Source organism: Pundamilia nyererei, unplaced genomic scaffold, assembly GCF_000239375.1.
Source record: "Pundamilia nyererei isolate P.nyererei 1_Seehausen unplaced genomic scaffold, PunNye1.0 scaffold00275, whole genome shotgun sequence".
NCBI classification, from domain to species: domain Eukaryota; kingdom Metazoa; phylum Chordata; class Actinopteri; order Cichliformes; family Cichlidae; genus Pundamilia; species Pundamilia nyererei.
In genome coordinates, this window is record NW_005187676.1 from 143,087 (window position 1) to 155,325 (window position 12,239).

The 12,239-nt window shown below is 44.1% G+C and overlaps 1 protein-coding gene across 1 annotated transcript in view; it reads left to right on the forward strand.

Annotated features, from left to right (window-relative positions):
* Positions 1 to 7,252: 7,252 nt before the first annotated feature.
* nat8l (N-acetyltransferase 8-like) overlaps positions 7,253 to 12,239 on the forward strand; it is a 16,509-nt gene continuing 11,522 nt past the window's right edge. Inside the window, exons 1-2 of the mRNA XM_005750461.2 lie at positions 7,253 to 8,162; positions 9,397 to 9,561. Coding sequence (XP_005750518.1) covers positions 7,859 to 8,162; positions 9,397 to 9,561 — 469 coding nt within the window. The 5' untranslated portion in view covers positions 7,253 to 7,858. The remainder of the gene's footprint in view (positions 8,163 to 9,396; positions 9,562 to 12,239) is intronic.

Genomic DNA, 12,239 nt, shown 5'->3' on the forward strand with positions numbered 1-12,239 from the left:
GTGTGATGAGATGCAGCCCACAGTCTTCTGCTGACTAATGAAAAGCACAAGTGCTACTGCAGCGTTCACTGTTTCTAAAGCCACTTTTGCCGCTAGTGATGTGTTAAAAACACAAAGCAGTGAGACCAGTTTTTTTGCATCTGTTCTGAAGACTGAAACTGAAATGTTACAGAAGCGTGAGGCCGGCCTTCACTTTACAGCAAGACATGTAACAAAGAAACATAAAACACAAGTTACTTTTTCCTACATCCAGCTTTTAACAACGTTTTTTGTTGTTCATGCGTTTTCTTTTACTTGCTTTCACTCGCTGAGTCTCCTTATTTTATTTTCAGTTCAGTTTTTTAATTTATTTTTTTCTATGTGTTTTATTTAATGTGTTTCGTGTTTTTGGATTGCTGTAATAAAAGAATTTCCCAACTTTCAGGTTCAGTAGAGTCGACTACATCTTATGTGGCCTTTTGTTATTAAATTAATTTTTACTGAGCTGTGTGGTCGAATTAAAAGTGTCATTATTCAGAGCAGCTGTGTGAGATTTTCTCAGGACATCTTGGCAATGAAACGTTGTGTTTCCTACACGATCTAATGCCTTGTTTGTCCCTAAAGAACTTCATAGCTCCAGCCTTTGACCCGCGACCACAAGAGGGAGACAGGCCTCTGGTAAGAGCTCACTCACAGAGCCCAGCACACACACAGATGCCTGAAACACACAGACCTTTTTACACTCTAAGTTTAGAGCACTGAACTTGTCCTCCATCAATATTGTAAGCACATACTGTACGGCACGGATAGATAATTTGCTCTGCAGGGTGGATAATATCGACACTTGGTCCCGGGAGCATAAATCTGAATTATTTCCTCTGAACTTAAGGAGAAATCGTCCTGGACACACGTCTCCCTTCAACATCCTCAAAGTCGGTTTAATTGGATGCTTCCTTGATTAAAACTTTCCATCATTTTGCTTGTTAAAAATTCATCCTTCCCCTAAAACCCACGTTACTAAAACTGCAAGCCAGATCAGGTTAAACTGCTTTCACTGGTAATTTTATTAGGTACACCTTGCTAGTACCAGGTCGGATCATTTTCCCCTGCTGAGCTGCTTTAATTCTTCATGGCACAAATTCAACAAGGTGCTGGAAACATTGCTCAGAGAGTTTGGTTCATGTTGACGTGACTGAGATCTAGTGTCTGTGGAGGTCATTTGCATTCAGAGACGCTCTTCTGCATATGTGTGCTGTAAAATGTGGTCGAGTTACTACTGACTTCTTATCAGCTGAAACAGTCTGTTTATTCTCCTCTAACAACAACAAGGCAGAACTGCTGCTCACTGGATATTTTCTCCTTTTCAGAGCGATCTCTGTAAGATTTGTCAAAGAGAACAGTTAACAGCTTCCACAGATAAATCATCTTCCCCTCAGCACAGACTTTATGTTGCACTAGCATTCTGTAAAGAAAAGAATCGGTGAAAACGTGGCTCCTCCAGATGACTTTCAACTAAAAGTCTCCCAACCAGATTACTGGTTCTGCATAAGCGAAGCAGATAAAAAAAAATATATAAGAAAGCCAAATTCATTCCAGCTCAAGCTCAACAAAGCTCACTGAGCCCTGCTTCTACAGCCTCTCTGACAGAACTGTAGGACAAACTCCTCAAGTAACGCTTCAAAGTTCCTTTCTTGGTCTTCCTCCAAGCCCACACCAATTATCTCGCTCCAATAATCAACTCCAAATAGCTGGCAGCCGGACCAAGAGGAGACTCTCCACACCCACGTGGGCGTGGTTAATATCTCACATACACCTCAAACAAAAGCATGAATTAATCCAAACGGAACACAAGACTAAACCAAACCGAGTGTGTGGCAGCGAGGTTCCCTCATTTAGTGCCACATGTTGTAAGATAATCAGTGCAGAAAAGTGTCCGCGGCTGGTTTTTTGATGATTTTGTCTGTAGATTATTACCAGTTTGACCAGTAAAGTACTGGGAAACTTTATCTGAAGCGCTCCAGGTCACATTTTTAACCTTTTCGTGCAGAAATCTCGACGTTATTTAAATGGTAAGTGAAACACTGTGTGTGGAGCAGGAGTGAAAATGGGTTAGAAGAAGAAAAGAACTCAAATTTGTACTTAAGTAGAGTACTTGAGTAAATGTATTTAGTTAGTTTAAAGCACTGTTTGGTTCACTAATAAGGAAATATTCTTGGAATCAGGGCTTTCCTATATCCTGTTAATGTCTCTGACATTTATAGGATTTCCTTCCTGGGTACACCATGCAGGTGAAAAATGCGTGGGCGTGCACCTAACCATAAACACTCCATCTTCATTTTAAGGTCATTAAAAAGCGTCTCTTTCACCCCCGCGTGTGCCGAGTTTCACTTTACCTCTCATGATGTCTTAATTTCTCTAATAACTCGAGGCATCCATTCACATCCATTTGAAACAAATCAGGCTCATAAACACAATTTTAAAAAGATCTGTGAAAGAGCAGCCTGTGTACGCACGGCTTTATGAAACTGACAAACTCACATTTCAGAGTTTAACATACAAGTCTATCAGTTTCATGGTCGATGCGGCCTCTGTGGGAAATGTGCTTCAGCCTTAAACTTGTGAGAAGAGTGCCGCCAGTCTGACCCAGTAGCCAAAAGAAAGGGGAGTCAGAGGTCACGGCAGGAGCAGCGGCATGGTGCGACCTTTGGAGGAGGAGGGGGTTTCCTCAGCTGCAAGGAAGCACAGACTCAGAGGTCACATTCGAGATTATTGGAACAATATGTGGGGCTCTGTGTGGGACTTTCAGCCAGTCAGAAGCAATTTAGTCTAATAGTTTAATCCAAAGTTTAATATCCTGATTAAGTGGATGGGTTAGTTTTTCTTTAAGGTAGAAGAATGCTAATTATTATTATTTATAAGACTGATATAAAATATGGGATTGGGAATTAGTTTACAAGTGAACACCGAGCTACGTTTGACTTCTGAGAGTCCGTACGAAGTGTTAAACGTTGACAGAAAAGCCTTTAACACGAGCATTAAAGTTGAATTCACTTTACATCTAAGCCGCAGCACTTTGTAGCAGCAGTGTCTGATAGATTTACCTGCACCACTGAAAGTCCACCCAGACTCACTCGTGGCACAAACAGCTTAAGGAAGAGAGCAGATGCTGTGAGCTCAAAGCCACATCGCTGTGCAGAGACATCGTTCGACACGTTTCGGGCTTTCAGCTCTCTGTGGCGCTCGACCTCAGATGAATTCTAATCCATAGGTTGCCTCTGTTCCTGAAGCAAAGCCGTGCTGTTCCTTTGATGAAAACGCTGAATTGTGCGATGGCATTTGAAGGTCACAGTCAGCATGTTGCTGTTTTGTGTTGCACAGCGCACCAGCCGCAAAAGACAGAAATGTCTTTTAAAAGTGACATTTGTGTTGACCTGAAGGTGAAGCTTTAAATAATGATGGAAATGTAGAGAAAACTTAAAATTTCTGCAACACAATTCAATACATTTTTGAATTTTCTCAGCTTTTGAGGACTTTTGTTGTTGACTTTACTAACATTTACATGCTTAGACTAAAAGTCTGGCAATCTCAATTTTCTGGATCACCTTATTAGAATAAGTAAGTGATGTTAACAATAAAAAATGGCTAAAGCTGCATTTTTAACCTCCCCGAGGACGGCTTTGTTTTTCCTCCTGGTTGAAAAAAACGGGACTTTTAGTGTGCTGGTAAAAGTGGGTGTAGCAGAGTTTTGCAGTGGAAGTGTGCTGCACCCGTAACCTAGAGGTCGATGGCTCAAAAATATGATCTGCTATGAAAACATTAAAAGTCTAAACAACTGGAGTCAACCATGCACAGCAATGGGCCGCAAAGAGAGAAGTGCAGGTTGGGAGTCAAGCTTCAGGGGTGATTTATGGCAGAAAAATCACAGCAAGAGTGAAAGGAAGGCTGGTTTAGTTGAAGATGTTAAACTTGTTTGGAGAGAGAGAAATGAGTGTCTCAGAGGGTTGGCACGGGTTGAATGGGAAGGCTGAGAGAGGGGTGGTGGATGTACTGAACAAAGGGTGTTGAAGGTGGAAATGAGGAAGACCTCAGAGGAGATTCATGGATGCAGTGGAGGAGGGCATAGAGGGTTGGTGTGGCAGAGGAGGATGTTAGGGGCCTGAACAGAACAGAGATATTAACTAAACCTCCAGTATTCAGTATTTGAACCATTGAAATACACTGTTAGTGCTCAGGTGAATGCACAATCTAGTTTTCCAGAGACAAATGTACTCATATATTTTACATGAACACTAAGCACAAGGAAGGAGACTAAATATTAAGGATAAGCGCTTCAGACACCTCCATGCACTTACAAGGACGGATACATACGTGATGCCTTCATCTGTGAAGCTGACTCCAGGGAAAATACAATCTGCAGTAGCTGCAACTGTGCATGACAAATAATGCAGGGCTGAAAAACTGTATTAGAGTGAAGCTTGGTGCAAATCGTTAATTCCGAGTGAGATAATTGTGAAAACTTTACTGAGAAGAACAATTGTTAGCTGCTATTTTTATTGTGTGTCTGGATCTGTTATGTTGACAGTTCAACAAACAGCAGTGTGACTGCCCATAGACACCACCCACACCCCACCCACAGATCACTCACACACTACAGGGGAATATAAACAGTAACGCAACTGGATAAAATTAGATCTAAAAATGTTCAGAGAACATCAGCAGAAAGTCACAAATTGTGGTTTATAAATTTAGGATAAATTTCTTTACAAGGATTCTAAAAACAAGTTTAACCGTTTAAGGTTTCACATTCCCACCATCCATCTATTTTATTATGACTATTCTACTCAGAGTCACAGGGTGCTGGACATTATCCCAGCTTTCATAGGGCAAGAGGCGGGTACGTCCAGGATAGGTTGCCAGTCTATCACAGAGTTAACACTGACAGGTGCACAACTATTCACTCCTACACGTCCTGGTCACGTGATATTTTGCCTTCACTGGATCATCCCCCCTTCAGCCTAAATAAACTTCTTGCTTTCAGTTCAACTCCATCTGTCCAAACACGTCTGTTTTTGCATCTCCAGGAAGTTGGAGTACCCAGAGAGAACCTACACAAGCTCATGGTGAACATACCAGGCAGAACCAGGAACCTTGCTGCTCTGACGCAGCAGTGCTAATTATCACACAGAAAAATCAATTTAAAAACTTCAATTTTGATTGAATTCCTACTTCGATTACTGGATTATTGCCTGTGAACATCCATTCTGCTGTCAGCATGGTCATCAAATTTGACATTTTGGTTGGATGGCACAGGAGATGTGATGAGGTCACTAAAACTGCAGGGTTCATCATCTGGGGACCACGAATGCAACCAGCAAGGTTCATGCCACTCTAACTGGCACGTTTAAGATTAAACTGAACATTTTATCGTGTGCTAATTTTGTTTTAATTTTGTTACTACTGAAATTTTTTGGGATAGGCTCCGCCCACCCCCGCGACCCTGAAGGGATAAGCAAAAAAGAATGCATGGATGATTTTTTTTTTTTTTTTTTGTAGCATTTTGGAAATGTTTCATAAAAAAAGACTTTGTAACCTGCACCTCATTGATCAATGCTCGATGTCTCAGTTAAACTTCTGACCTCATGGAAAGACTATTTGAAATGATGAATTTCCTTTAAGTCTTCTTTGGACATTCAATTAAAACTTTGTCTTGAGAGCATTATTAGAGCCCCCTCAGAGCACACACCTGCTGCTCTCATTACAGGTCTGACTGCACAGTGCAGTTATTAATGTGCATGCAAAACACAGCATTTACTGCTGCACTTTTGTGTTTCTTGATTTTTAATGTGAAGATATTTAAACAAAAAATAGAAAGCAGGCAGTAAACCAGACAAACTGCATTGCAGTGGGTCTTCAAAGTGAGCGGATGAAATGAAACAGAAGATTTATAAAGATCATAAACACGGATCTTTATTATGTTCTTTAACTTTGACGGTGTCGCATATGTTGTGTTTACAACTTCTACCTTTGCCTACAGCACCTGAAGGCAGCACTACCGGAAAAAAGCGAAAAAAAAAGAAAAGAAGCACTGCGCGTGCCCAGAGCATCCTCCACCCGCACAGTGAGAGCCGCTGCAGAGGAGATGCTGGTGCAAAGAAAAATCATCTCTCGCATGTTTGCAGAGCAAACCTCCGGACCGAGCAGACTTTGTGACTCTGCAGGATATCCACCTGTCCTCCTCCTCCTCCTCCCACCCAGAGAGCAGCAGAGGAGGAGGAGGGACACCTTAAAGAGGAGGGAGTGGGGGTGGATGCAGCTTTATCAATAGCAGGTTGCCGCTGACGATCCAGTTCAAACTAGTTTGCTTTGAGTATGCGACTGTGGCTCCACAAAGAGCTGCGAGCTGAGAGCCAAAATAAATCTTCCACGTCCGCTGAGCTTCAACTTTTACTGATGATAGCGCGAGAAAGGCTCGGCAGGACACCAGGAAATAGTTTGGTGATGCCCAGTAATGTTTATACTAATATAAGGAATGGATGTTATACTTTTAGAGTGTATGACATCATCATATGTTCTCAGTGGGTTTTTTGCCTCCTCTAATAGGTGGTGACACTTTTTAGTCTAATCATTGTTCAGAAACCGCCTAAATAAAACTTTTTGCTGATTCTGCACAATAACCATCGCAGTCACACACAGGGAGTGCTGTGGGGGGACAACAAAGGAGCAGACCAAGCATCACCATCATCATCCTCATCACAGCTGCCACGGACGCGCGTAAAGCCGGCGCTGCCGCCGATGCTTGATGCGCGACGACTCGGCGGCAAATCGGTTAATGGCAGGTTACAAATGCGCAGTAAGCCGAGACACGATGTCCATGTTGGGGGTGATGTATGACAGGAGCTGGGCGACAAAGCGGAGGGAAGCTGTGGAGGAATCACTGCAGTGCAGCAGAGCTGTCAGTCAACCGGCAGAGGAGGCTGCACACAGCCCACCGAGAGCCGCCGCCGGGCGTTAGGCTGACCGGCAGCTGATTTCACACTTTATTGTTGAATCTCTGAGGATATTGATGCTTCCGTATCACATCAGGGCATTTCCCCATCCCTTTATTATCACAGCAGCCTCCTATCTGCGCAACAGCAACGGTGACGCCAGCTTAAGAGTCTTTCATTTTTTGCCACAGATTTATTACTTTAAGCGGCTACAGTCACCCTTTAACTTCATAAATCCCACAGGAGTTTTATTTCCTCCACCTCTCCCTCTGATCTGCACTCTCCCCTCTGCTAGGATTTCCTCCTGTTTTACGCATCGCCCCCGCTTTACCTTGCGCCTTTGTGCTGCATCTCTCGCAGCCACTGTATATCACAAAATCGGGGATCCTCCTCATTGTAAGACAGCACGAAGACAGAACTGCTCAGAAGCAGCCTCTCCACGCAATCTCGCCATCGCACCCCCTCCCCTCCTCGTCGCGGGCCCACTTTCTCAAAATACACACTTCTCTGGCACACATACATAAGCCTGCTCAGATGCGGAGGGAATGAGCGAGCCTCCCTCCTCCCTCGTCCATCAGCATCTAACAGCGCACTGCCTCTACCAATCTGTGCAGCCGGAGGACCACCCCAACCCCGTGAACCCGAATCTACCCGCCCTGCTCGCTTATAAATACCGCTCGATTTACACCGGCAAGTCTTGGTCTTCGGAAACGCTCAGGGTTGCAGCAGAACATCCCCCTTTCGTCTTACCCCCCCTCCATCGTTTCGCTGTTTTTTAAGAAAATCTCACGAATCATCCATTTTTCCCCCACTATCATTACTACCCACTCTTTTTCCCCCTCCCTCTCTCCGAACTGCACTTTTTTTCCCTTCTTCTTCTTGCGGCCAGTTGCATGCATTGTTCGTCTCCCAAAATGGTTTGCGAGACTAAAATTGTTGCGGATGAACACGATGCTATACATGGGACCAAAAAAGAGTCGATCCTGTGGAGCTCTCCTCCGTCCAGCACGCCTCTGAACCCCGCCGAGGCCAAGGATGTGAGGAAAGACGTGGTTTTTATCCGCGAGTTTGAGCGCGGGGATCAAAAGGAGGTACGCCGCATCTTTTACGAGGGTATTATGGAGAGGATACCCAACACAGCTTTTAGGGGGCTCTGGCAGCAGCCCAAGACCCAGTTTTTATACGTTCTTCTGACAAGTAAGTACCCTCACACTTCCGTGTGCCGTGCAGCTTATGTGTGTTTCAGACCAACTTTTTTTTCTGGTCATACGCATCTCAAAAACTTCAAATGTAACCTCTAACATGGATTCATGTGCGCAGGTAAATGTCGCTGTTGCGCGTTTTTTATTAGGTCTGCGCCCTGAAGCGATTCCTTTGAGGAACTTGCCTTCAAAATCATGCAGAAATCTGATGCTTCTTTGTTGTCGTGGCTCTGTGGGCGATGTGCAGTTAAGTTGAGAAAAAGGCTGTTGCTGCAGCAGCAGCAGCAGCAGCCGCCTCATACTGTGCCACACCGGCCACGCTGCTCCTACACGCCAACAAAAGGCATGGCAGGCGGCATGGTGCATGTGTTTAACCGATGTGATGACATGCCGGTGCTTCAATGAATGACTGAATGAATTTGAGGATTGGCCCAGAGGGTGCGCGCACGTACCCAAAAAGCACTCCCCCGCCGCGCCGCCAAATACACACAAACACACATGAACACGCACGCACTCCCCCCCAGTCGCCGCCTCGTCACCACCACCACCTCCGCCCCTACACAGCAGTCAATGCGCCACATCTCGTTTGGCTTTTTGTTGATGTTGCCGGTTTAGGTAAACGCGTCTTGCGTCACAACATGTACGGTTACGCACATTAAAGAATAAAAAATAGCATGAAATCTGCTTCACATACCCCCCTCTTTTTGTTGTTTGGATATTTGTCTCGATCCTTCCAACCAAATTTGATCCTGAATACTGAAAACCTCGTCTGAGCGGAAGCTTACTACCCCGCGCATTTTAGCGCTTTCTGTTTCGCTCCACCTGGAGTGCAAATGAGCGAACAAAGTAGCAACTAGGTTACTGCATGGCACGCAACATGCTACGCGCAGCATCCATCCTGCTTGCTTCTGTCTCCCTTTGCGCCCCCCAGCGTTACATCTTACTAATAACTCCCAACATGGACTGCACTGGTTAGATGAATCCAGCACTAACACGCTCTCCTCAGGCAGAACAAACTCTGTCGTTCTGTTAACTTTTGTCTCCCAGAAAATGTCTGATGAACGCGGGTTTGTGTGAAAAATTATCCAAATATTTGATTCAGCTGTTCCTGATATTAATGCTTACAGATGTCTTGTTGTGTATGTGTGTGTGTACGGGTCCGGCAAAAATCAAACATGTGATTTTCTCTTCTGACAGGTTTTGTTTATTTTTCTTCCATTTCTCCATAGTAATGTGCTTTTATATGACCAAATCCCTCACGCTGACCTGTTGTGCACCCCTCATTCTCATGGGTGCGCGCTACTACTACAGCAGGAAAGTTATCCAGAACTATCTGGACTGTGCTCTGCACACGGACATGGCTGACATAGATGCATATTACATGAAACCCACAGGTAAGAGGCAGGGAACACATCACTGTTTTCTCACACACACACACACACACACACACACACACACACACACACACACACACACACACACACACACACACACACACACACACACACGTGTGTGGTTTTGTCAGTTCCCAGTGCTCCACCATCACCAGCACGCAGTTAGTGGGTGAAAAAAATGCATTGGCGCACTGAAAAGTTTGGGCCTGTAACTTTTAACAAGACAAAAAACCAAAAACGCTGTTTTTAAACACAGCTGTGTCTAAGAGTCTTCAGGCGATGCAGAGGCAAATCATCAAATATGCAGGTCGTCTCCCTGCTTTCCCACCCCTCCTCCCATATCTCTGGCTCCACTCCTTCCCCCACTCTGCTTCCTCTCTGGGCTCTGCTTGGACACTGAGGTAGGGGGCGGGGAGTAAAGGGTGGGGCGGGTGGGGGTGGCATCACAGGGCTATTGATCGTGCAGAGGAGACTGCTGATACACTTTCTGCAGTACACTCGGTGTCGGCAAGGCTCATTTCCTCCACTAAAGCTTCTAATTGGAAAAATCAATCCACCTGTGGTGTCATCTCTGACTATTCATTCTCCTCGGGAGTTTAACTCTGGGCAGCAGCGACGGACAGCCACGTACACGTGTGACACACTTTTTTTCAGACATTCCCCTGCCTTGTTAACTTCTTCGACACATTTATTCCCTGTTAACCCAGACCACGTGGCAAATATAAAAAGCAGGTGTTCATCAATTGCCCCCCCACCATTGTCTGCTTCTCTCTGACATTGTGCCCTTTGGCTTGGTAATCCAGTGCATACACAAATGCAATTTAGCATTCCCATTATTGCTGCAGGGCTGTGATGGTTTAGATGGGGTCAGGCACCACTGCTCTTGGACAATGCTAATGATTATATCCGTGCACTCTGAATGGGCCCACGGGGATGAACACCTGGGTACCAGCACGCGGTCCTGATGGAGAGGCACCGCTGACGTCACTGTGGTGCTTTGTTTAAAGTGTGTACAGAATGGCATGGCACGTAGGGGCGCGTGGTTATATAGAGGAGGAAACATTTGGCCAATAACGGGGAACTTGTTGAACTTAAAGGCCCTGAAAACAGATCATATAAGTCAGCTTCTTTCTAAGAGGAACGGGCTCTAATGCAAACACACACTTTACTGCTTAATGAAAACTGAATGTGTATTAATTTAAGGAAGCCCGCATAGTTTTGATTATTTGCACTCTTTGGTTTCTTATGACATCATAGAGAGGGGATATTCCTAATATGGTCATCTCAGGGTCACAGTTCTGGCTGTGAGCACAAAAGCCCACCGACTTGCTGTTCAAACCTGTTTGTGAGGGGCAGCCAATGAAAAAAAAGTTGGCTTAAAGGGGGAGGGTGCACTGAGGGACTGCACCAAGGTTAAGTATAAGATAAATAAGGATTATATTAAACTGTGAATAATGCAAAGCGTTTAAGAGTAAACATGAGCATGCACACAGCCCACTGTATGTATAACAGTAATTAGCCCTCTTTAATGCAACGTTGGCCAAACATGGTGTTGGTTTGTTGACAGCTATGACCCTATAAGCACATAATGACATTTTGTGATGGCACTTGGATGATATTTATCTGTTGCATTTCATTTGCTGCTGCTTTAATATTTAAAAACAGTGATTAAGGGATGAAAACCCCCCAGACATTTAAGTTAAAAAAATGATAATAATTAATCTTTTTCCCTGGTACAAAATGAGAATAATGAAAAAAACAAAACAAACAGGTTAGTTGTTGTTATTATACTATATTTCTTATTGAACACCTATATTGCTATCGTCCCTGAATTTCAGAAGGACTTGGACAATAAACTGTCAAATCAACCTACTGCGTCCTATAAGGAAAGTTTCAATAAGATAATCAAAGTGTCTAAAAACAAAAAAGAACATGATCATGCCATATTTTAGCTTGTTAGCAGCAGATAACAGCAAAAGAATAAATCACAAGATAAATAACACGAGATCATCTCTGAGGTTTACTTGACAACCATGCAAACACCAACTCTGTGGACTGTAGCTCTCTACGTGAGCCAAGTAGCTAACGAGTTAGCTGTGTCTGTGTGGGTGGATCTGACAGGGAGCGTTTAAGAGTTTGCAACAGATGAGATAAGGACTTTTGTGTTCAATAATGTGTGTGTGTCTTCGAGGACTTCAAATAGGAAGTGATACAATGTTGAGTGTGTGTCTGGTGCTCGAGGCTTCTCTGTGTTTTGAGAGACGGTTTGCTGAATGTGGGAGGTCAAATAGTTTGAAACTCAGCATTGAATTTCACAATGCTTGTTTTCTTTTTCACCTTGAATGATGGGCATGTATGAGATGTGCTGCTTTAGAAGAAAGATAGAGCCAAACACAGGAAGACACGGAGTTCTTCGTGACACTGAAATAAAATATAAAAGGAATAAACTCCAATAAGCACAAAATCACCACAGAGTAATAAAAGAAAAGCGATTCCTGACTGAAGACACATATCCCTCTCCACACGGCACAACTACACTAATTCATACTCTCACTTCCTGTGATCACTCACTCTGCAGCCTCTTAAGGCCAGCTGTCACTGCTTTCATTAGACCTGTAATGCTGTGTGTGTGTGTGTGTGTGTGTGTGTGTGTGTGTGTGTGTGTGTGTGTGTGTGTG